General features: G+C 40.9%; 1 protein-coding gene across 1 annotated transcript in view; it reads left to right on the top strand.

Moving 5' to 3' along the window:
* The window catches only part of trim8b (tripartite motif containing 8b), a 34,850-nt gene that overhangs the window by 6,000 nt on the left and 5,261 nt on the right, over positions 1-23,589 (top strand). The window contains exons 2-4 of the mRNA XM_034194773.1: positions 17,055-17,150; positions 17,327-17,592; positions 17,691-17,806. Of these exons, the coding sequence (XP_034050664.1) occupies positions 17,055-17,150; positions 17,327-17,592; positions 17,691-17,806 (478 nt within the window). The remainder of the gene's footprint in view (positions 1-17,054; positions 17,151-17,326; positions 17,593-17,690; positions 17,807-23,589) is intronic.

The following is a 23,589-nucleotide window of genomic DNA, read 5'->3' as shown; positions in this document are numbered from 1 at the left end:
TTTTACCCACAATGTAGTTTTAACCGTTGAAGTGATTTTAACTCTAGTTCTACCACCAAACTACATAATACCAGGTTATTAAGTGATTTTTAACCCCTCTGCATTTAAAATGGTTTTTAACTGGTTTTATACTGGGTAAATTTGAGATAAAGTAGTTTTATATATGTGTATATTTTGAACTGTTAGTTAATTCAACAAAACCAATTAAACATTTCATTGGATACTGAGAAATTGGATTGGGTTGGGTTTTTATTTTAATATATTGACATTTTTGTCTCAATGATGAAGTGTGAAACTAAACAATGGATTATTCAGCAATTAAAATGATGGTTAGTTGCAGCTGTAGTCCAAATGAATAATTCAGAACAAACCTTGATTTTAAATGAATCGAATTGGATATTGAAATCTGTTACTCTAGTGACAAGCAGCAGTTGATGTACTGCAGTGAAACAAGTTCACACACGACCCCGTAGCCGCTCCTCCGCTTATAACCCCCCTCCACTAAATGCACCTCACCAGCTCACACAGTCCACCAGCAACTGCAGGCAAGGACCCGACTTTCCCTCTGGCTTTACTCTGCTGGTTTGATGGAAAAGACACTGTGGTGAAATGACAGCTCAGTAGAGCCCCGCCTTCTTCCGTTCCCCCAAAGGTGCCCCATGCATCCAGTTGCTACCCCCCCTTCTGGGAACCTTGGGCTCCTTCGACCCTGTTTTTCCCCTGGCTTCTGCTCGGAGCCTGACTCAATCAATCAGCACAACCAGGTCACGGTCCTGGATCTAACCATGCCAACTGTGTGTGTCTGTGAGAGAGAGAGAGAGGGAGCGAGAGAGAGATATCTAGGGCAATGGTTTCCAACCATGTGCCGCTGAGGCCCAACAGTATGCAGGGTTTCATTCCTCCTGATCTCTGCAGCAGCTGATTACACTGGGAACAAGCAGAAAAAAAAACATTCTGTTAGGTTTGACGATGGAACGTGAACAGATCCTAAGACCATAAAGAACAAATTATCGAAACAGATTGATCCATTAAATCATAAATTCAGTTCTTTTTGTTTGTTTGTTTCTTGTTAGATGATTCTGGACCTCACTTGTATTTCTGTATTAAGATCAGCCGTTCATTTTTACATTGACTTTTAATGCTGTGGAAAAATTTGCAAATCCATGTCAGTGTCTGAGACTTTTATGAACAGAAGGAGCAATGCAAGGACACACTAATCTAGAGTGCCTTAATTGAGAGAGTGGTGACATGACAAGTCGAAAAAAAAAAAAAACGGTCATGTGACTCATGGTGCCATCATCCAATTTGGGAAAATAAAGTCAGCTGTGTGGGATGGAAGCCGACTTCATCGTCAAAAGCTGAGGTAAATTTATTGTTCAGTCCCATGTACAGTAAAACTCACCTAAACAGTCACCATATAAACTGGATATTCACAGTCACCGGACAAAAAAAAGTCCCAAAGCTTTTGTATTGTTTTCCATGTAATAAACACTGCATATAACGGATTTTATATAACTGAGTTTTCACTCACATCGGATGAACTGTCCCGTCCGATCGCAGTATTTCCATTAAAAAAAAAACCCTTGCATGTGGGACCGGAGTCATTTCTGTGAATAAAGCCCGATTGTTTATATTTTTCACACCGTGTTCAGACTCAGAGCCGCAGCCTGACGTGCACCTGTTAAATCAGACACAAAAGGCTGTGATTTGACACTTTTCTACTTTCACTGCTTCATGTGCCATCGTATTTTAATAGTATTTGCAGTGCGCACACTGATTAAAAATGGATCAGAAAAGTCTGCAACTTTACAACACAGAGTCTGAAAAAGATGAAATTGTCCAGCTTACCCTTGAATTGGAGGTGATGATTGTAAATGATTGAAGGGTCAAATTAGTCCATAATAAAGCATAAGCCAGAGATGGAGAACTTTAAACTGTCGTGCATGTCATTGCATCAGGCTTTAAATTAATTAAATAATTCATCATAAATTGTAAATTTGATAACTTAAACTATTTTTATATTTATTTTGATAGCACCTGTACCTGTATATGTTGCTGTATGTGTTTAAATGATTAAAAAAAAATGTTGAAAACATAAAAGGTTCATTCAGTAGTTCAGCGCAGTTGGAACTAAAACAGTGCCATGTTTTGAGTTGATGCCACTCTCACAATTAAGACACACTACACTAATCTGCCAACCCCCCCCCCCCCCCCCCCCCCCCCCCAAAAAAAAAAATTCAAATCAATCAATCAATCAACTTTTTTCTTATATAGCGCCAAATCACAACAAACAGTTGCCCCAAGGCGCTCAAATGTACATATTTCAGAATCAGAAGAAGTTTATTGCCATTGCCAGTGAACAGGATTCACAGACTAGGAATTTGCTTCGGTACAATGGTGCAACATTAAGAAGAGATAAAATGCTAAGATAAAATATAACATATGTGTCAAAATAAGATAAAATATAAGATAAAAAAAGAAATATGAAAGGCTGTGTGCAACAGAAAAACAGAGAAACAGAAAAAACAGTGCAGTGGGAGGAGTGCAATTAAAAACCAAAGTACATTGTCTAAAGTGACCCGTGATAAAATGATAAAGTGACAGAGTTAAGCTTAAGGTGACTGAGTTATGAGGAGTTCATGAGTCTAACGGCAGAGGGGAAGAAACTGTTCTTATGGCGTGAGGTTCTGGTCCGGATGGACCGTAGCCTCCTGCCCAAGGGGAGTGGTTTGAACAGACCGTGTGCAGGGTGAGAAGGGTCAGCTGTGATCCGACCTGCTCGGCCCAGAGTCCTGGAGACATGCAGGTCGTGGAGAGATGGAAGGCTACAGCCGATCACCTTCTCAGCAGAGGCCACAATGCGCTGCAGTCTGTGTCTGTCCCTGGCTGTGGCCCCGGCGTACCACACCGTGATGGAGGAGCAGAGGATGGACTCGATGATGGCCATGTAGAACTGCACCATCAGCTGGACAGGCAGCTTGGCCTTCTTCAGCTGCCGCAGGAAGTACATCCTCTGCTGGGCCTTCTTGATGAGGGAGCTGATGGTTGACTCCCACTTGAGGTCCTGGGTGATGGTGGTGCCGAGGAAGCGGTGACAGACCACAGTGGTGATGGGGCTGTTGGTGAGGGCGAGGTAGGGCGGGGGGGCTGTGGCTTTCCTGAAGTCCACAATCATCTCCACTGTTTTCTGGGCGTTGAGCTCCAAGTTGTTGCTGCTGCACCAGGTCACCAGCCGGTCCACCTCCCTCCTGTAGGCAGACTCATCCCCATCCAAAATGAGTCCGATGACGGTGGTGTCGTCCGCAAACTTGATGAGCTTTACAGAGTCATGGCTGGAGGTGCAGCAGTTAGTGTAGAGGGAGAAGAGCAGAGGGGAAAGGACACAGCCCTGTGGAGATCCTGTGCTGAGAGCCCTAGTGTTCGAGACATTTTTTCCCAGCCTCACACGCTGACTCCGGTCCGTCAGGAAGTCTGTGATCCATCTGCAGGTGGAGTTGGGCACGTGGAGCAGAGAAAGCTTGTCCTGGAGCAAAGCTGGAAGGATGGTGTTGAATGCAGAGCTGAAGTCCACAAACAGGATCCTAGCGTAGGTTCCTGGGGAGTCCAGGTGCTGCAGGATGGAGTGCAGGGCCAGGTTTATGGCATCATCTACAGACCTGTTGGCTCTGTAGGCAAACTGCAGGGGGTCCAGGAGGGGGTCGGTGGTGGACTTCAGGTGGGATAAAACCAGGCGTTCGAAGGTCTTCATGACTACAGACGTGAGAGCCACAGGCCTGTAGTCATTGAGTCCAGTGACGCGTGGTTTCTTGGGGACTGGAACTATGATTGAGGATTTGAAACAGACTGGAACATGGCATGACTCCAGGGAGGTGTTGAAGATCCCCGTGAAGACTGGGGCCAGCTCATCAGTCTTCACAGGGATCTTCAACACCTCCCTGGAGTCATTCCATTTCCCAGTGTTGTCAGATAAAATTCCTTCTGGTACTAGATGTTGCACTTGTGCACACTTCAGTATGTAAATGAAGCTTCCTCGACCACTCCTCCTCAACCCTCCCTCGAGCAAAAGGTTTTTTGGAAAGAGCAGCTGTGGGATCCTTTTAACAGGTCAAACAGCTGTCTGTGGAAAAAGCCAGACAAATGCGGATTGTAGTCTGACCACATTTTTGGTCAGAGGCGTTTATAGTCTCTGAACGTGATTTTTGGATACATTTCTGGGATGTTGGTGCCTGGTATATTAAAAAAATGTCAGTGGCTGTGCAGGGGTTAGTGAGTACTTCTGTCTGTTTATAAACATGGTGAGGTGCAACGGTTTAATAGGGTGAGACTCGCGAACTAAATGTGCACACATTGAAATTTCATGCACTAAACATGCACAACACAAACTGTAAAAATTATTTCTGTCTCTTTAACTCTGCATTTCACATTTTAGGGTTGAGTGTTAGAATGATTTAAGTATCAGTGAAGATGATGTTATTTTTCTTGTGAATACTTTCATTAGTTGGCCCTGCGGCAGACTGGCGTCCTGTCCAGGGTGTACCCCGCCTTGCGCTCTGTGACAGCTGGGATAAGCTTCGGCCCCCCGTGACCATTAATTGGACTAAGCGGTTGAAGATGAGTGTGTGTATTCTGTATTGCTAATATACTTTCATTAGCAATACAGAGTCGACACTTTAGACTACACTATTCATACCCCTTTTGGAGTAGATGAGTGATTACATTTTGGTGTTCTTTGATGCACATACATTTGCTTATCTACCAGACTGAATCAAAACTCAGATTTCATATTTCGGTGCCACGTTAATGCTCAGGCATGATCATGATAATTGAGAAAATAAACCAAATCAGTGGACTAAAGTGGTTCTTAACCCTGGACCTTGTTTCAGAAAGCAGTCTAATCTTGTTTAGTGAATTGAACTCATTTAGTCAACTCATCTTTTGACGTTAGTTGCTGCACAAAGCCCTTAGTCAGTTAAAGTTTCACATTATCTGACTAAAGTTTTTAGCCTGGTACAGAGAAGGCTGATCTTATTTTAGCCGACAAAACTTCAATGTCTTCCCTCAAAAAAGGCGGCTATCATGTACCACCAGTTGATGGACAAGGAAGGAAGGAGAGACTTGCGGTGGGAGTGGGTGTTCCGGTGTCACAGATCGAACGGTCCGCCCTGCATCCACTGCGCATGCATCATTTCGGAGCTCAGTCGCTCGTCTGAGACAGAGTCTTTTCACCCAGAGCGATCAAATGGATTAATGGGATTATTAACCATCAGATGGTAAAACCTCTGAACTTATTCTAAAGTCAGTTTTAAGCAGAAACGAGGCGTTACTTGCTTACACTGTGAAATGTTGAAGACATTAGCTAGCAGCCCGTATAGCCGTGGTGCTCTGATCGCTTGTTCCGTCTTTTATGATGAAATAATGCTGAATTTATGTGGAAATGATTGTTGTACAAAAGCTTCAGGTATCTGTCACTGAAATAGATGCTGACTGGGGTGCAGTTTTAAGCAGAAATGAGGTCATAATCTGTGAACTGCAGCTGATGACGCATGGGCAGTGAAGGCAGGGCGGACCGATTTTTAGGGGGACCATTCGGTCAGCGACACCGGGACTAAATAATCCATTGGAGATGTTTATGGATGCCGAGGTCGGGGTGGACTCGGCCATGTTTGTAGCAGATGGAACAACCCGGAAGTTAGACCTGTTCAAAATATCAAATGTTACAAAATCTTTTGGGCCACATCTTGTTCTTGTTCCACTAATAAAATAAAAGATCTGTGCCAATTTTTATTGTAATCGGACATTGTTTAGGGGTTCCTCATAAAGCAACCATTTTCCCCAAACAAGCAAATAGGGGAGATGACTTACAGTAATGTTCTCCTCTGGGTGACCAATCAGCCACCACTTTTTACGATTAGAAGCCATCACATGTACCTTTAAAAGAAAAATAATGGCATCAGAGTCTTCTCCCATTAGGGTGACGTTGCCTTGCCAGCGGAGGGAGGGGAAAATGTGTCACTCTGGGGACCTCTAAATCTTATCTGATTGAGTTCAAATTTGGTCTGCACCTATAAAACCCCAAGTGGAGCAAAAACAACATGTGGCCCAAAGTCTCTCACAACTTTGATTTTTTTTCACTATATAACGTGAACAGCCCAACCGAAAGTACACAAAACTGTCGTGCATTAGAGCCGTTTCTTGGCAACAGCACTTGTGAGGCCACTGTGACTGTGCAAATTATTGACTAACGTAAAACAGCAAATCTACAAGTTTTCTGTCGATATGAAATGGAGAATAGCTGTATAATGTTGGACGACTAACCTACTAAATAAGCTTTGTAGACTAAAAGAGTACACTGCTTTATGAAACTGGGCCCTGGTCCTTCTGGAACACCTAACCTGCACATTTTCTCTCTCTCCCTGCTCTCCCAAAAGATGTTTAAGTTTATTCAAACCCCTGTCATACCTTGATGATTTAGCTAGTGTATGCTGAGCCTATTAAAAACGTTTGCATATGCTGGCATACGTCTAATAAGTTATGGGTAAGTTTTGTATAAGTTAAGCACTCATTGAAATATGTCATAATACAGCGAGTACCTTGAAAGATTTTGGGCATGCACAATATTTTTGACGTATGCCAGCATATGACTGATACATCCTGCATACACATAAGTTGTAGGTAAGTTATCCGATTGTTGAGACACGTTTCTTGTAAGTTACTTATAAGTTGAAATACGTCCATTAATGCTGTCCATTGATTGGCTGAAAAACTGGTAACGCTGCAGTCCTCATGCATTTCAGACTGTAAACAAAAAACACACACAAACGGACTAAATATAAAATCTTACCTGTTCATTTCAGTCGGATTCATCATCACAGCCTGATGAAAATTTATCCACATAATGCGTCCTGATTTTGGAAAATGATGTCTGAAAATACTTTAATTCTTTGTTGTGGCTGAAGAAAGGTAGTGTTTTAAAAGAAGTCCCTCGGAGGTTTATCTTTTAGCCTTTGTGCCACAACAAGACAATTTATTATTCTAAAAGTTGAAAGAGTCACAGTTCCTCATTAATTCATACCACGTTAGCACAGGCATCAGTTTATTCTTCAGTATTCTGCATGGGAAAAAAATAAATCTCATGATCCACCGAAGCAAAACTAAAATAACATTTAAAAAAGTTAAATTACTCTGGTTGGCCTCCATGTGGAGCTCAGATGCTACGCGACAGTGTACGCGTGCTCGATGCCCTGCTCATCAATATTTGTGTGTTCCGCCTGCCAAACAAAAGAGTTCTGCCAGTGGTGGATACGCAAACCAAGCCAGACTTAACCATTCTGACCTGCACTGTACCGTGCAGTACCGGACTGGACTGCTCGGAGGAAACAGGGCTGTCATCATACGCTGGCTAAATCATCATCATGGTGTGACAGCTGCATTAACGTATTCAATGTATCCAGCGTAGTCAGTGCATTTTTCATATGTCGGCTGAATCGTCAAGGTGACAGGGCCCTTAGGTGTGTGTTTGCCCATAATTGGAAGAGCACACTTGAATCAAGTAATTAGCTCTTGGTAGAGCAAGCAGAGAAGGAAAATGTACAAGTCAGGGGGTCCTCAAGGACCACAGTTGGGAACTAGCAGTCTAAATAATCTAACCAAAGTGTGAATAATGCACATTATATAGGGGGTTTTCTAATTTGGGTAACAGCGTTGCACTTACTTTAGCATGTCTCATCTTACCAAAATGTCTCTGTTGCAACAGGTTGCAAAGTTAAATGTCATCATGGATAACTCATGTTGCTAATTGTGCTTTGTAATAAAAGCATTTTAATGTAAACCTGGGCCAGGGTCACGGCAAAGACTTTTACTGTGAAAGTCATATTGTCATTTTGGAATTATGTCTGAGTCTCTTCAGATAATATACATTACAAATCCTTTTTAGTTTCATATCATTTATAATAAAATACTTATTAAAATTAATATGACATACTGTATTGTATTTAAATAATTTGATGTATCAATTAAAACTGTAAAAGCCACTAAAGGGCTTATTAGAGAGATGTACAGATCAGTTTATTTTTATTTATTTTTGTCCATGAGCCCCAGCCAAATCATTTAATACTGTTCCAATCTGATACTTGTATTTTCCTTGATATTACATTTGCACAGAGCAGAATTACAAGCACATTGATGACATCCATTGTATGTGCTTGTCACTTTAACAGCTCTGCCATTAAGAAATCAATTAAGAAATCTTCAATCTAAGCTGCTTCTTAATGTTTGTATTCATTTATTTGTTTTATATATATATATATATATATATATATATATATTATTTGTCTCAGTTCCATTTTGTGCAGAAATGCAGTAGTAAAATTCAGAGGAATAGTGACTGAATGATAATTTAGTTGTTAAAAATATATTGTATTATTATTAATGTTGTTGTATGTTAAAAAATATATAATACATTTTCTGGGGGGGTGTTCAGCTCCCATCTCTGGCTCTACGCCTGTGTAATGTCTCTGTAAACTGGAGTTAAGCACACAAAAACAAGGGAAAATGTTTTTATTTTATCTGGAAATTGCTGCCTGATTGGTCAGTAAGAAGGTCATAATATCTAAAATATGCTTTGACTCTCACGCACTGAGTGCTGCCTGTTACTGCTCCATATTTATCAAACAGAGGAGATTGACGTGCAGTGTTGACGATCTGTGTGAAATGTTTTTAAAATGTGCGCCATGGCTCTGTAGTGAAGTAGCAGCTGCCGTGACACTCTTCAGTCTGCTGGCTCCATACACAAAAAGCAATGCAAAGACAATGCACGCACATTTGTTTGGTGACTCAGGTTTAATTACGTTTAATTTATGTGATACCTATCAATTTAAAAAAATGCCTTGATCTGGGCAATTCTGACCGGATTCGATCTGATCTGATCTGATCGGACTTGATTAGAATTGGGACATTCATGGGGACATTCACTAGCTTTTTATAGGCTGTGTCTATGTCAAGGAAATATTTTTTATGCGGACTAAGGGACTTAATTGTTTCTGTGGGACACACTACTTCAAAGTAATTTTTATGCCTCACATGTTAAAATGTAGGTGGTCACAACATTGCTCACACAAGTTTTGTCTTTTTCAACATGATGTTTATTACAAAACTATGATTTTGCGACCCGACTCCGGATAAAGCGGAAGAAAATGGATGGATGGATGGATGATTTTGTGTTTTATTATTATAATTGGATTAGGTTTTATTCATTATCTTAAGTGTTATGAATTTTTCATGCCGATGGCTTCGGCACGTAGCTGATGGCGGAGCAAAAGCGCCTTCGTGTTGAAGTCTCACAGGACATGTTGTGACATGCCCACCTCTTCCACCATTCGGAAGATTCAGACGGTTTTCGTGGCTTTTCAGTTGTGTGACTATCCGAGAAATTGTGGAAGAGGTGGGCATCATTTTTCGGAGTCCAGCATGTCCTGTGAGGCTTCAACACGAAGGCGCTTTTGCTGCTCCATCAGCTTCATGCCGAAGCCATCGGCATGAATTTTGCTGCAACTCTTTTCATGGCCAAATCTTCTGTCACAGTGGAATGTGCTGAAAAAGTGCTGATGTCCACCTCTTCTGCAGTTTCTCGGATAGTCACACGACGGTCCCGCATCACCACAGCGTTCACTTCTGAAATGATCTGGTCATTTCAGCATGTTGATGGCCGCCCGGAGCGCGGCTCGCTCTCCACCGTTGCGCGGCTGTCTTTAAACCAGTTGTACCGCTCCTTAATCTGTGTGATGCCCAGAGGATCATCACCAAAAGCTGTCTGAATAATCCAAATGGTTTCCACCTGGCTGTTGCCCAGTGTCTGGCAAAATTTGATGCAGTAGTTCTGCTCCAGTCGTTCCGCCATGTCCTTGCAAAGAAAATCCGATGAGAGACTACACCCATCCTCACACAAAGGCTGCTTACAAGCAAATGACGCAATCGACAGGCATGAAAAAAATTCATGCATGCGCACGAAGGTTCAAGGTTGGCTCATGCAAGCACACGTGATTCAAATCCATCAGGTTTTTGAAAAAAATAAAAAGGTCAGATACATTTCTAACAGACCTCGTATATATGTATGTATGTGTGTGTGTGTGTGTGTGTATGTGTGTGTGTATATGTATGTATGTATGTATATACACACACAATGCGTATCCTGTGGGGGTGTGGATGAGCACATTGCATTTTAGAAAACATATATTTGCAGATTAATGATGTTTAAATGATTTTTTTCTAGCAACCTCCACATTCACAATGACACAAACAGGATGCAAAATAACCCTAACTCAAGAATTCTTTCCAAGATACTTCATGAATTTTACTGTGATATTGCTGTTATGCAAATAAAATATTTTCATCAAACTTGTAGGTTGCCTAAAGCTTGGCAGGATGTTAGGCAAAATGACTGCCCCTTGTTCTTTTGGCTCTTTAATGAAAATGTTGATAGGCTGTCGCATGAAGTTCAGCATCCTCCATCCATGTCACTCTCCTTTGTCCTACTTTGTTACACATACTGTAGTAATAAAATTTGGTGTCAGAACAACTTCCTGATAAATCATACTGGTAAAGTTTAGTTCTGGTTTCAGATAAATTTTTTTCAAGGTGATGTTTTGAGGTTGCTGGACAGAGGTGTTTGGTGATCCTGATATCTTTGCTGGAGAATGAAGGTCCAAGTCTTGAGGGTCCTGAGGCTATCTGTCCTGCTGTATGGTTGTGAGACTTGGACACTAACCAGTGACCTAAAGCAATTACTGGAACTCTGTGGTACGAGGTCTCTTCGGAGCATCCTTGGGTACCGCTGAAATGTCTTTGTGTCAAACAAGCAGTAACGTAAAGAGGCTCAGTTGAGGAGTATCGCTTAGTATCACTTGTATTCTGAGTATGCATCAGCGTCTGCATTTTTATGCATGAGACAGTGTACATGTACTTGAGTGATGAGGATCCCAGTAGCTGGAGGAATCCAAGAGGATGCCCACGTTTCACCTGGCTGTGGCAGACAGATGCTTATTTTAAAGATGGTGGGAATGGACCAGTTGTCTACTTGGGTGGTTGCCATCCAGGACCCGAGGCAATTCTGCAGTGTTGTGGAGGAAGCAAAGCGCAGTTCCAGCACATGCTTCCAGCCTTGACTTCAAATGACTTGATGTTGTGCAGCACTGGGTACCACGTTGGATAGCATGTTGGTATACTTTGTCTGACAGCAAGTTTAGACTGTTGAAAAGAGCTCATAGATCACTTACTGACATCAGAACAACATTTGTAACGTTATAATCGTTATAATGCCGCCAACAACAACAACAATGCTTATCTGACTGGTTGGTTGGCCAAGACTGTTTTAAACTTTAGTCAAACTTTACTCAGAATATTTTTTGCAGCATTGTCAACAAAACAATAAACTGATTCTTTTGTGAGGACAGGTTGCATTATTTCCACCATTTTTTAACCTAATCATAATATTTTAATTAGCTGAATTTAGCACCTGCACAGCATTCATTCCTTTGCAAGACCACACATACACAGCTTTAAAAAAACCCAAAAAACTGCAACTCCTGCACTGCCCCAAAACACAGTCTGCTGCCGTACTTGATGATGCATGCAGATCGATTGACAAATGTACAAATAATGAATGTTTGAGTTCAGTGGTACTAATATTTCATGAAGTGAAAGCTGGAACATACCATTCAAGGAGGTGAAGCAGAGTTGAATGGTATCTTCCAGCTTTCACCAAATTAAATATTAGTTCCATTGAAAGAATGTAAAAACATTCATTATTTGTTTTATATAACAGTTAAAATAGATCCTTGACATTTGGTATTTTATTAATTTATAAACAACAGAAAAGGGACTTACATTTTGGTGTTCCACTGCTGTTAAAGTCCAACACAAACTTTAAATAGGAGTCCAAATTGTGACGTGTAGTCCGGTGATGCTGTGCACTGACTTTGTACTTACAAAAAAAAAAAAGACTTCGTGTCCAGCGAAAAACCACATCAGCTTTTCACCTGAACTGCTTTTCATGCCTCCAGACGGCTTACAGTGGAGTGGATTTTGTGTGTGTGTGTGTGTGTGTGTGTGCGCGCACGCGCGTTAAAAGAACTAGCACCATCAATTTGTTCTATCAAATCATCATCTGTCAGCAACACAAACTCCGCCATGTTTGTTTTAAAGCTGAGCGAAAAAAAATAAATAAAAAAATCGCATCAGAAATTGACCACAATGGCATCTCCATTTGACAAGCAAAGATTTGCTGTTGTTTACATGTTATTATCCCTGTAATAACAAATCATGCTGTCACAATGCTGCTACAGTTCATAGATCAGACCCAACCGTGTGAATGCATGTGCATGTATTAAAGAGGAGCTCGGAAGGGAGAGGAGCTGCTGGAGCTTTTTCTGTCTAGTGCCCATTTATCTATCTCTGCTTGCTGCCTCCAGCTCCCCCAACATTAGTCCTCCCTCACTAATGCAAACACAAAATAGCTGTTGGTTGCTATGACAGCAGTCCTCCGCCTCCTCCTCCTCTTCCCCCACAGGGATTGTATGTTGGATGGAGACTAAATTAGCCAGCTCTCAGATTCTAATATCTCAGGCATGGGGAAGGGATGCTAGCGGCTAGCTGAGGTCAAAGCCAGTGTTGCCAGATTAGACTGACAGTTTTCCAGCCAGTCACACCTTAAAACCTGCCCAGTTCAAGTACACACAGCTTCCTGTCTGTGCAGCGTGTGCCTTTTGTTTTCATCAGCACAGTGCACTAAATTCTGTGACCCAACAGATTTTGTCTTCTTAATACGCTGCACGTCATTGGTAATGCAGGGTATTATAATAACTCGTGTGTGGGGGCAAAATAAGTCAGATATCAGATTTTCACCAAATTTGGTAGGAATATTTCTTGGGTCCTCGAGATGATTATCTTTTGGAGTAAAAGGTCAAGGTCGACAAAAGGTGAATCTGAAAAACGTTTTCCAGGATGTCTCCACAATCAATGTGGCTGCAGAAATGATGTAAGTTTTATATCAGACAGTAAATCATTTGTAATCAAACAGGATAACATTATGATCACATCAGAAATACGTCATCAAATGACATTATATTTGTGCCAAAAAGCACATTTTCCAGGATATCTTCGCAACCTTCTGGGGCCAGAAAGCTTAAATTATCACAACAAAGTTGCCCCAAGGCGCTTCACACTGGTAGGGTCTAACCTTAGCAACTCCTAGAGCAAGCACACAGGTGACAGTGGTAAGGGAGAACTCCCTCTGAAGTTATCCAAAGTGTATATCGTTCAGGTATTCGTTTGTCACCATGCCAGTGACCTAAGGTAATGACTGGTGCCATGTCCAGAAGACATCACAAAAAACTAATGGAACGAATGTCAGTATAGTCCAAAAAAGGTGTGAAATGTATGCATCACCCCCCAGATAGTTTTAATTATTCATTTTAGGTATTTCATCTGCAAGTCATAGCAGAGAATTGATTGATCCAGTCCACTCCAGGTCTGTAAGTCCCTTTGGTTTATCCCTTGTTTCACTTGGGGTCCCCAGAACAGACCCGAAGTGGACCTGCATATTGATTTCGTAGAGGTTTTTACACCGGATGCCCTTCCCAACACAACTCCCCATTACATGGATAATGGGCAGGGGTGGCCTTGAACCAGGAACCTTCCGCACTGGAAACGAGTGCACTTAACCTCATAGCCACCACCGCCCCTTTACTGGTTCCATATAACGAGTGCTAAATTGTATGTGCCTGCCAAACCTGAGGTGGAGAACGTTTTGCGGGTGATTTACCAAGAATAAGTGTGCAAATGACAGAGGTTGGTGAGCAGCAGTATGTAAATGAGGATGTTGCGTGTGTTACTGACTGTAACACACGCAACATCCAAAATGTTTAGTCACCACTTGCAGGTATGTGCACAATTGTCATGATGTGGGGTTGTGGGTATTTTGTTACTTTATTTTTTAGTTAATTCTTGTGTAGTGTTTCTCTGTGCAGTTTTGGTTAGTATTTTTTGTTGGCGCTCTCTTGCCCCTCAGTGTGTCTTGATGTGGGTGTGTCTGGGTGCCTTTTGATAGGTCACGCCTTCTTCCTGGTCACGCCTTCTTCCTGCTCATTCTTCCTTACTTGTGTCTGATTAGCCCAGATCACTTCTGTTCTTAAGCCTCTTGTTTCCTGCACGTCTCTGCCTGATCGTTTGTGCTCTGTGCCTGCCTTTCTATCTCTCATGTCCCAGTGTCCTTGTCCCTCAGTTTGGTCAAGCTGTGCACCAGCCTCTCACCAGTCTGCTGACCTCGGCTCATGTTTTGGACACTGTTATTTTGTGCTGCTTGTTGTACCATGTACCGAATCCAGCCTGGACAACAACTAAAGCACTGCCATCCTTAAACTATTGGTTTAAAGCGACAGTCTTCAAATGAACAAAAATATTTGCATGTACACTTTAAAAGTTTGATTGAAATTACATTTGCAAAAAGCTCCAAGTATAGTACATGGTGTAGCATGCAGTTGACAGCAACTGAGTTGCAATCAAGTCCCAACCTCCGATGCTGTAAAATGAAGCCATCACAGAGGTGACAAATCTTGCAGTTTCTTGAATGGCCACTTGAGGTTTAGTATCTATAGCTAGTATTCACCATCATGACAGCTGTATGGGAGGTGAATAGGGCACCGCAGCCTCGTTTGAACCCTGCGTGATATTGTGAAATTTGACCACTTACGGGGACCTCCACTGCCATTGTGCAATAGTTACACAGCATAACTTCACACGGATAAATGGTGTACTGTTTTGTTTTCGGCTGCAGTCACCGAAGCAATCATGAAAAGTGTTCTTTTTTTCAGTTCACATTGGAGAAGGGACGACAAAGCGAGTGGGAGACGTTGTGTTGGTACATGTTAGCCTACACAGCTAGCCAGAGTAGCACCGTTCTCGCCTGCAAAACCGCCTCAACATGTTTGTGCTCCGGGTCATAAACAAACTGCAATATGTCCACTTTCCCACCGCATCGTCACTTTTTCTTTGCATTTTCACTTTGTTTGCCTGTAATTTGCCCAAAAACCCATTGAAAATGCCATGGTTTTTCCTCTCGGAAAAGAGAAATTACATCATATGCGTCATATTTTACCAATGTTATCAATTTAAGATGTTTTCAGTCATAAAGTTATGAATAATTAGGGGTGTGGACACTTTGAATGACAGCTTTGTGCCAGCAAGAGGTGTACAGACTTCAGAGCCCCGCTAGCAGTGGGTGCTAACTGCTGTTGACTTGACTTTTTGTCCTTTCTGAATTTTTTTTATTCCAAATATTTGACATAACATGGCTTTCTATGTGGTTCATTGAGCCATTGGACCATTTAAGAAGTCTGTGCTCCAGCATTTCGAATGAGTGAAGTTTTAGTATTATTTAATTTGGATGTTAGCACTAATTATACGGTACCTTGGTTACATTAAGCAATATATCATTAGGTATTTGTACACGCCCCAAGCCACTCATTATGAAAACACTGGCTACTCTGGAAAATGTATGCATTAGTCAAACACCCTACAGTGCATCTGCAAAGTATTCACAGCCCTTCACTTTTTCCACATTTTGTTATGTTACAGCCCTATTCCTTACTGTGTATTCCTCATTTCAGCCTTATTGTGAAACTTATTCAAGAAAAATTGTTCCTGTACCCTTGAAAAATAACAATGAAGGCATCATGTAATCAAACTCCAAATAATCTCCAAGAATACAGTTGTTACATTGTGTTGTTATACATTAAACAGTTATGAAGTTTTGTTTGTTACATTTTTACCTCTCACCAGTAGATGTTTTATTTTAGTTTTCTGGGAACCTAAGCGGAGGCGCAGATATTTAACAGCACACAAATTGTATGTTCCTTTAATCATCATTAGTGATGCTGCGGGAGGCGTATGCTCTTATGATCGCACTGCAGCGTTGTGTTGCATCTCAAAAACATCTAGGCTTTGCTTAGCTTCAAATACACATCAAGTCTATTTCTGACAGATCCCACTTCACTCCTCATCGTGTCTGTGGAGATTTTTGTTTGCTTATGTGGTTTTGTATTCTGCTACCTTCTCATCTTCTTCTGTAGAGTTTATTGGGGGTTGGCAACCTGTTAGTGTATTACTGCTACTACTTGGATAGGAGTGTGTACTACTAATCATCATATCCCCCTTTCTTTGAAGTAACTACTGCTACAAAGTCCCAAATACAAAATGTTTATTTACTTTTGTAACTTTGTTAAAGATGAAGTATTTCCATGTACATTTTATGTTAAACTAGGTCAGAAAATGAGGAATAAAATAATTTAAATCCTATGGTACATAAATATTTTGGGGTAATTTCTAAGTTTAATAATCATTAATTTTTAACGACCTCTCATGGCCCATCTGCAGTACCTTCACGCCCCATCAGGAGGCCACGTCTTACACTCAAGAACAGAATCACTGTTCTTGAAAAATACAGGTGTCAGTCAGTGCTCAGTGTCGGCAGATACTATATTAAATGATGCAGATCGGGATCTGGGTCAAAGAAATTGATTGGGACATTCCTGTTAACTGTTAAAGATGAAAATGGCAGACTATATAATACCTCAAAATGTTTTAGCACCATAATCACCAGCTGATTTTGCACTATTAACTACACCTTTTGTGCTTCGTTACATGAACAACTGCAATTTATCCTTTGCAATAATTTTACCATATCTATACATACTTATATATACTCACTTATATTCTGTTTTTCATGTAATCTCTTCATATTGGTATTTATGCACACTCCAGCAAACATTGCAATATACTTTAGTCACCTTTCGTTAATGTATTTTTTTTTTCTTTTTCTTTTCTTACTATTGTATGACTCTTGCTGCTGCAACAAGTGATTTTCTCTGCTGTGGGATCAATAAAGTTTATATCTTATCTTAGAAAACACCCAAACAACGCAAACATTGACTTGTAAGTGACTGGGAAAGGTTAATCAAAAGACCTGAAAAAATATCTTTCTTTCTTTCTTTTTCATCTTGCAGCAAAGCCTGTTACGGCAGCAGGAGCGTGTGGAGGACAGAGTGCAGGAAATTGAAGAACAGCTTTGTAAGCTGGACTCTGATAAGTGTGTGGTGGAGGTACGTTCTGCACAGGTTCTACAGCATCACAGAACATTTGTAGGGGGCGACATGCCTCATTGTGTGTGTGTGTGTGTGTGTGTGTGTGTGTGTGTGTGTGTGTGTGTGTGTGTGTGTGTGTGTGTGTGTGTGTGTGTGTGTGTGTGTGTGTGTGTGTGTGTGTGTGTCCCCTACAGGACAGGGTGTGTGAGCTCAAAGAGGAGGTGCGCCTGCAGTACCAGCGCATGCACCAACTCTTGGAAGAGGATCTTGGTCGGACACTGGAGGCTCTGGATCGGGCTCAGGCCCGGTACTGCCAGGACAACGCTGCCCAGGTTCTAGCTCTCGGAGAGCAGCGCCACGAGGCCCAAAAGCTACTGAGCTCCATCCACACTGCGTTTAGTAAGGCGGAGGAACTCAGCTTTATGAAAAACACCAAGCCTGTCAAAATCCTCACAGACAGGTGAGAGATGTTGGAATTTTTTGGCAGTTGGTTGTGTGCATAATGTTTCCAAGTGGAGCTCTTATCTTGACTTTTGTGTCTCTCGGCACTTGTTGCAGGTCTCAGGCATGTGTGGGCAGCAGCCTCCCGCCTTATAAAGTCGGTAACCTGAATTCAAAGCTCTTCCTTTCTGAGATCTCCAAAAGAGAGAAGAGCTTGAGGAGAACATTGGAAGGTGGGATCTGAAACACAATCATTGGATTCATAAGTGTTTAGACTGTGACACAACATAACTCATTTTGCTTCTACACCACCACACCAATGAAAAAAATTGATGTGTTTGTAGTGTCAGCTTTCCAAAAATGTCACATTCATCATTTATTAAGCACTGTCAGTTTTTACACAGTCCCTTCATTTTCAGTAATTAGACAAACTAAATGTAAGGATTATTGTGAACATGTATTAGCAGTTTTGCAGCTAGTTTTCTTGAGATAAGTCGGGATGGATACATAAACATTTTCAGTTTACTCAGTATGTCTTGGACTTCTTTTACGTCAGTCATTAAGAAATACAAACAGTAACGGTGTAACAGGTCATCATTGATCCATGAGCTATACAGACCACCCGCGACAGTTTGACATCAGTGATGAAAGTTTTCTGTAAATGACCGTAAATCAGGGTTTGTACTCACGTGGTGAATGTTTCTGGGTTATTTTTGACAACATACTTCAGAGTCCATTCATTTAGTTCATTTCCATTCCATGCCCAAACAGTTGGTGGTGGTAATGCACCATGTTGGTTTGCAAGCTGCCAGTAATGTCCAAAGAAGAAGGGTATATTTGTATTGGGCTTTAAGAGTTTATAAAGTCATATTTTTGTGGACTGCGCTGTTGTTTTTCTAACGGTTTACTTTGTTGTGGACATTAAAAGTCATGAGCTGCGGTTTTCCTCCAGTAATCATACATTAAGTGGAGCTAATGGGTGTTGCTTCCAGCTGCTAAAAATGCTAATGCTGTTAGCATTCAGACGAGAGTTTGTGAGTCAAAACCACAACATTGAGTTTGAGCAGGTGAGTGAGTGAAAATAATACATGACGTTACTGCTCTGCTGAGGTTTATCAGCTAAACTTGTTTTTTAGCTGCAGAAGCCGTCACTGTCGAGCTGAATGTTTAACCTGTTTTTTATTTTTACCAAATAAAATTATAGTGGGCGATTTTAATATCCACACAGATGCTGAGAATGACAGCCTCAACACTGCATTTAATCTATTATTAGACTCTATCGGCTTTGCTCAAAAAGTAAATGAGTCCACCCACCACTTTAATCATATCTTAGATCTTGTTCTGACTTATGGTATGGAAATAGAAGATTTAACAGTATTCCCTGAAAACTCCCTTCTGTCTGATCATTTTTTAATAACATTTACATTTACCCTGATGGACTACCCTGCAGTGGGGAATAAGTTTCATTACACTAGAAGTCTTTCAGAAAGCGCTGTAACTAGGTTTAGGATATGATTCCTTCGTTATGTTCTCTAATGTCATATACCAACACAGAGCAGAGTAGCTACCTAAACTCTGTAAGGGAGTTAGAGTATCTCGTCAATAGTTTTACATCCTCTTTGAAGACAACTTTGGATGCTGTAGCTCCTCTGAAAAAGAGAGCTTTAAATCAGAAGTGTCTGACTCCGTGGTATAACTCACAAACTCGTAGCTTAAAGCAGATAACCCGTAAGTTGGAGAGGAAATGGCGTCTCACTAACTTAGAAGATCTTCACTTAGCCTGGAAAAAGAGTTTGTTGCTCTATAAAAAAGCCCTCCGTAAAGCTAGGACATCTTTCTACTCATCACTAATTGAAGAAAATAAGAATAACCTCAGGTTTCTTTTCAGCACTGTAGCTAGGCTGACAAAGAGTCAGAGCTCTATTGAGCTGAGTATTCCATTAACTTTAACTAGTAATGACTTCATGACTTTCTTTGCTAACAAAATTTTGACTATTAGAGAAAAAATTACTCATAACCATCCCAAAGATGTATCGTTATCTTTGGCTGCTTTCAGTGATGCCGGTATTTGGTTAGACTCTTTCTCTCCGGTTGTTCTGTCTGAGTTATTTTCATTGGTTGCTTCGTCCAAACCATCGGCATGTTTATTGGACCCCATTCCTGCCAGGCTGCTCAAGGAAGTCCTACCATTATTTAATGCTTCAATCTTAAATATGATCAATCTATCTTTGTTAGTTGGTTATGTACCACAGGCCTTTAAGGTGGCAGTAATTAAACCATTACTTAAAAAGCCATCACTTGACCCAGCTATCTTAGCTAATTATAGGCCAATTTCCAACCTTCCTTTTCTCTCAAAGATTCTTGAGAGGGTAGTTGTAAAACAGTTAACTGATCACCTGCAGAGGAATGGTCTATTTGAAGAGTTTCAGTCAGGTTTTAGAATTCATCATAGTACAGAAACAGCATTAGTGAAGGTTACAAATGATCTTCTTATGGCTTCGGACAGTGGACTTATCTCTGTGCTTGTTCTGTTGGACCTCAGTGCTGCTTTTGATACTGTTGACCATAAAATTTTATTACAGAGATTAGAGCATGTCATAGGTATTAAAGGCACTGCGCTGCGGTGGTTTGAATCATATTTGTCTAATAGATTACAGTTTGTTCATGTAAATGGGGAATCTTCTTCACAGACTAAAGTTAATTATGGAGTTCCACAAGGTTCTGTGCTAGGACCAATTTTATTCACTTTATACACGCTTCCCTTAGGCAGTATTATTAGACGGTATTGCTTAAATTTTCATTGTTACGCAGATGATACCCAGCTTTATCTATCCATGAAGCCAGAGGATACACACCAATTAGCTAAACTGCAGGATTGTCTTACAGACATAAAGACATGGATGACCTCTAATTTCCTGCTTTTAAACTCAGATAAAACTGAAGTTATTGTACTTGGCCCCACAAATCTTAGAAGCATGGTGTCTAACCAGATCGTTACTCTGGATGGCATTTCCCTGATCTCTAGTAATACTGTGAGAAATCTTGGAGTCATTTTTGATCAGGATATGTCATTCAAAGCGCATATTAAACAAATATGTAGGACTGCCTTTTTGCATTTACGCAATATCTCTAAAATCAGAAAGGTCTTGTCTCAGAGTGATGCTGAAAAAATAATTCATGCATTTATTTCCTCTAGGCTGGACTATTGTAATTCATTATTATCAGGTTGTCCTAAAAGTTCCCTAAAAAGCCTTCAGTTGGTTCAGAATGCTGCAGCTAGAGTACTGATGGGGACTAGCAGGAGAGAGCATATCTCACCCGTGTTGGCCTCTCTTCATTGGCTTCCTGTTAATTCTAGAATAGAATTTAAAATTCTTCTTCTTACTTATAAGGTTTTGAATAATCAGGTCCCATCTTATCTTAGGGACCTCGTAGTACCATATTACCCCATTAGAGCGCTTCGCTCTCAGACTGCGGGCTTACTTGTAGTTCCTAGGGTTTGTAAGAGTAGAATGGGAGGCAGAGCCTTCAGCTTTCAGGCTCCTCTCCTGTGGAACCAGCTCCCAATTCAGATCAGGGAGACAGATACCCTCTCTACTTTTAAGATTAGGCTTAAAACTTTCCTTTTCGCTAAGGCTTATAGTTAGGGCTGGATCGGGTGACCCTGGACCATCCCTTGGTTATGCTGCTTTAGACGTAGATTGTGGGGGGGTTCCCATGATGCACTGTTTCTTTCTCTTTTTGCTCCGTATGCATCACTCTGCATTTAATCATTAGTGATCGATCTCTGCCCCCCTTCACGGCATGTCTTTTTCCTGGTTTTTTCCCTCAGCCCCAACCAGTCTCAGCAGAAGACTGCCCCTCCCTGAGCCTGGTTCTGCTGGAGGTTTCTTCCTGTTAAAAGGGAGTTTTTCCTTCCCACTGTTGCCAAGTGCTTGCTCATAGGGGGTCGTTTTGACCGTTGGGGTTTTTCATAATTATTGTATGGCCTTGCCTTACAATATGGAGCGCCTTGGGGCAACTGTTTGTTGTGATTTGGCGCTATATAAGAAAAAAGTTGATTGATTGATTGATTGAATAAAGCTACACAGTTTTTGTTACTGATGTAACTACAAGAAAAGTCTTAACTTTAAATAACTTTGATTTTTTATTTAAAGTTTTTTAACCATCAAGTAGTCAAAGAAAATAGGACAGTGCTGTTTCATATTTCTTTATATTTTAAGAAATATATTTCTTGACCACATCAGAAACATACATTTGCTGAATGAATGAATGAATCTACCATTAGTACATGTACACATTACTTTTCATTTTATTTGTCTAAAAATAAAGTTTTCTAATGTAGCTAAGAAAAGTTTTTTTAACTTCAGAATGTACAGTAATCAGAAATGAATGTTGAATTAAAAACATTTGTAAGGAATTTAAGGTGGCTAAGAGTTTGAAAACAGAGATCATCACTAGCTCCAAAGCTCCTGCCAAAACTAGGAAAACTCAGAAGTGAGTAAAGTTTAAACAAGTTGATATATTAATGTGTGGTAAATATTCCTGTTGTTCCATTTGAAATGATACTGAGAATTATTATTTTTGAGTTCTTTGAATTGTCATTTCTTTTACGGTGTAGTTTTCTGAACCACAATGTGTTTTTTTTTTTTTGTTTTTTTTTGGATTAACGGCTGGTAGCACAATACAAGTTGTGTGAAAAGACGAGTGGAAAAATTGACCTGACTCAACAAAAAAATAAAATGTTTTGGACTCTTTTTTGGGGGGGTGGGTAAATTGACCTGAAAGTGCACCAGAATGTATCTGAGATCTCAAATTTACTGGGGGAGAACCCCCAGACCACCCACCAGGGGCTTCAGGCCTTTGGCTCTTGCCAGAAATTTTCAGGTTTTTTTTTCCATGGCCCACTTTCATCACTGGACATGGATATGAGACCCAGTTAAATGGAAAATTTAAGTAACACTGTACTAATAACTAATAATTGTGTGAAGTACAGATTTATTGTCCTTGTGACTTGTTCTCAAATAACTGTGTAAATCTCCAAATAGATGTCAGTAAAATCAAAGAGTGAGTGGAGAAAGAAAGCTGCACGTTCACGTGAATGGAGTCTGTTCAAAGCAGACAGTCTCTGCTGCCTTCCTGATGCTCTGCTATAATCAGCCTGTGAAGTTTAACAGTGTTGTTGTCCCAGCATGGAATAATCATTCCAGTATATCAGGAAGATGAGTATGAAATGTGCACACTGATCAGGTTGAGATCGGCAAGCGTGTGTCGTATCATTCTCAGCCTAATGGCCCGGTCACATGGCATACGACAATTCCTGAATGAAGGGATAAAAGTAAAAATTCACAAATCATCGAGAAAAGGTGGACAAATGAGCTTTTGACTTTTCCCATCACCAAATAGCCTGCAAATCAAGAGCACAAAAGGAACAAAAGAGGAACAAAACAAAAACGAAGCTAACGTTGATCTCGACATTTTAAACAAAACTCGCCTGGAGCCAGTGTCGGAGCAGTGTGTGTCTTCATCCTGCTCTGCATCCCAGGACTCCGCACTGGGGTGGAGCTCTGTAGCGCCTGAATCCTGGAGAAACTGCTAATAGATGCGTGCGATCCGACCCACTGTGGAGATCTGTGCACATGTTGGTGGATCCAACTGCTCTGGTTGCTCATCCAGAACAAAAGAGGGACCACATCTCCTTCATCATGAGAATCCTCACTGTCTGGCTCGGACTGACGATGCGGTGCGCGTTCCATCTTGCTCCAGTTACCAAAAAAAAAACAAAAAACGAAGGGCTTGCTCAACATTCATAAGATGCCTCATTTTTACAAAACAAAACAAAAAAAAACACACCACACACTAACCACACACCTAAATACTCCATCAAAATAATACACACTCCAAACATGCCAAATATTTCTCAAATCTCTCAAATACCAAAACTCTAATCGCTGTCTGTACACCTGAAATGCACGCATACTCAGCGTTTTTCGCATGTCGTTGCGTTCGTAGATTT

The sequence above is a fragment of the Thalassophryne amazonica genome, chromosome 18 (assembly GCF_902500255.1).
Source record: "Thalassophryne amazonica chromosome 18, fThaAma1.1, whole genome shotgun sequence".
NCBI lineage: Eukaryota > Metazoa > Chordata > Actinopteri > Batrachoidiformes > Batrachoididae > Thalassophryne > Thalassophryne amazonica.
The sequence above is the reverse complement of the archived record's forward strand: the minus strand, read 5'-3'. Positions and strand labels throughout refer to the sequence as shown.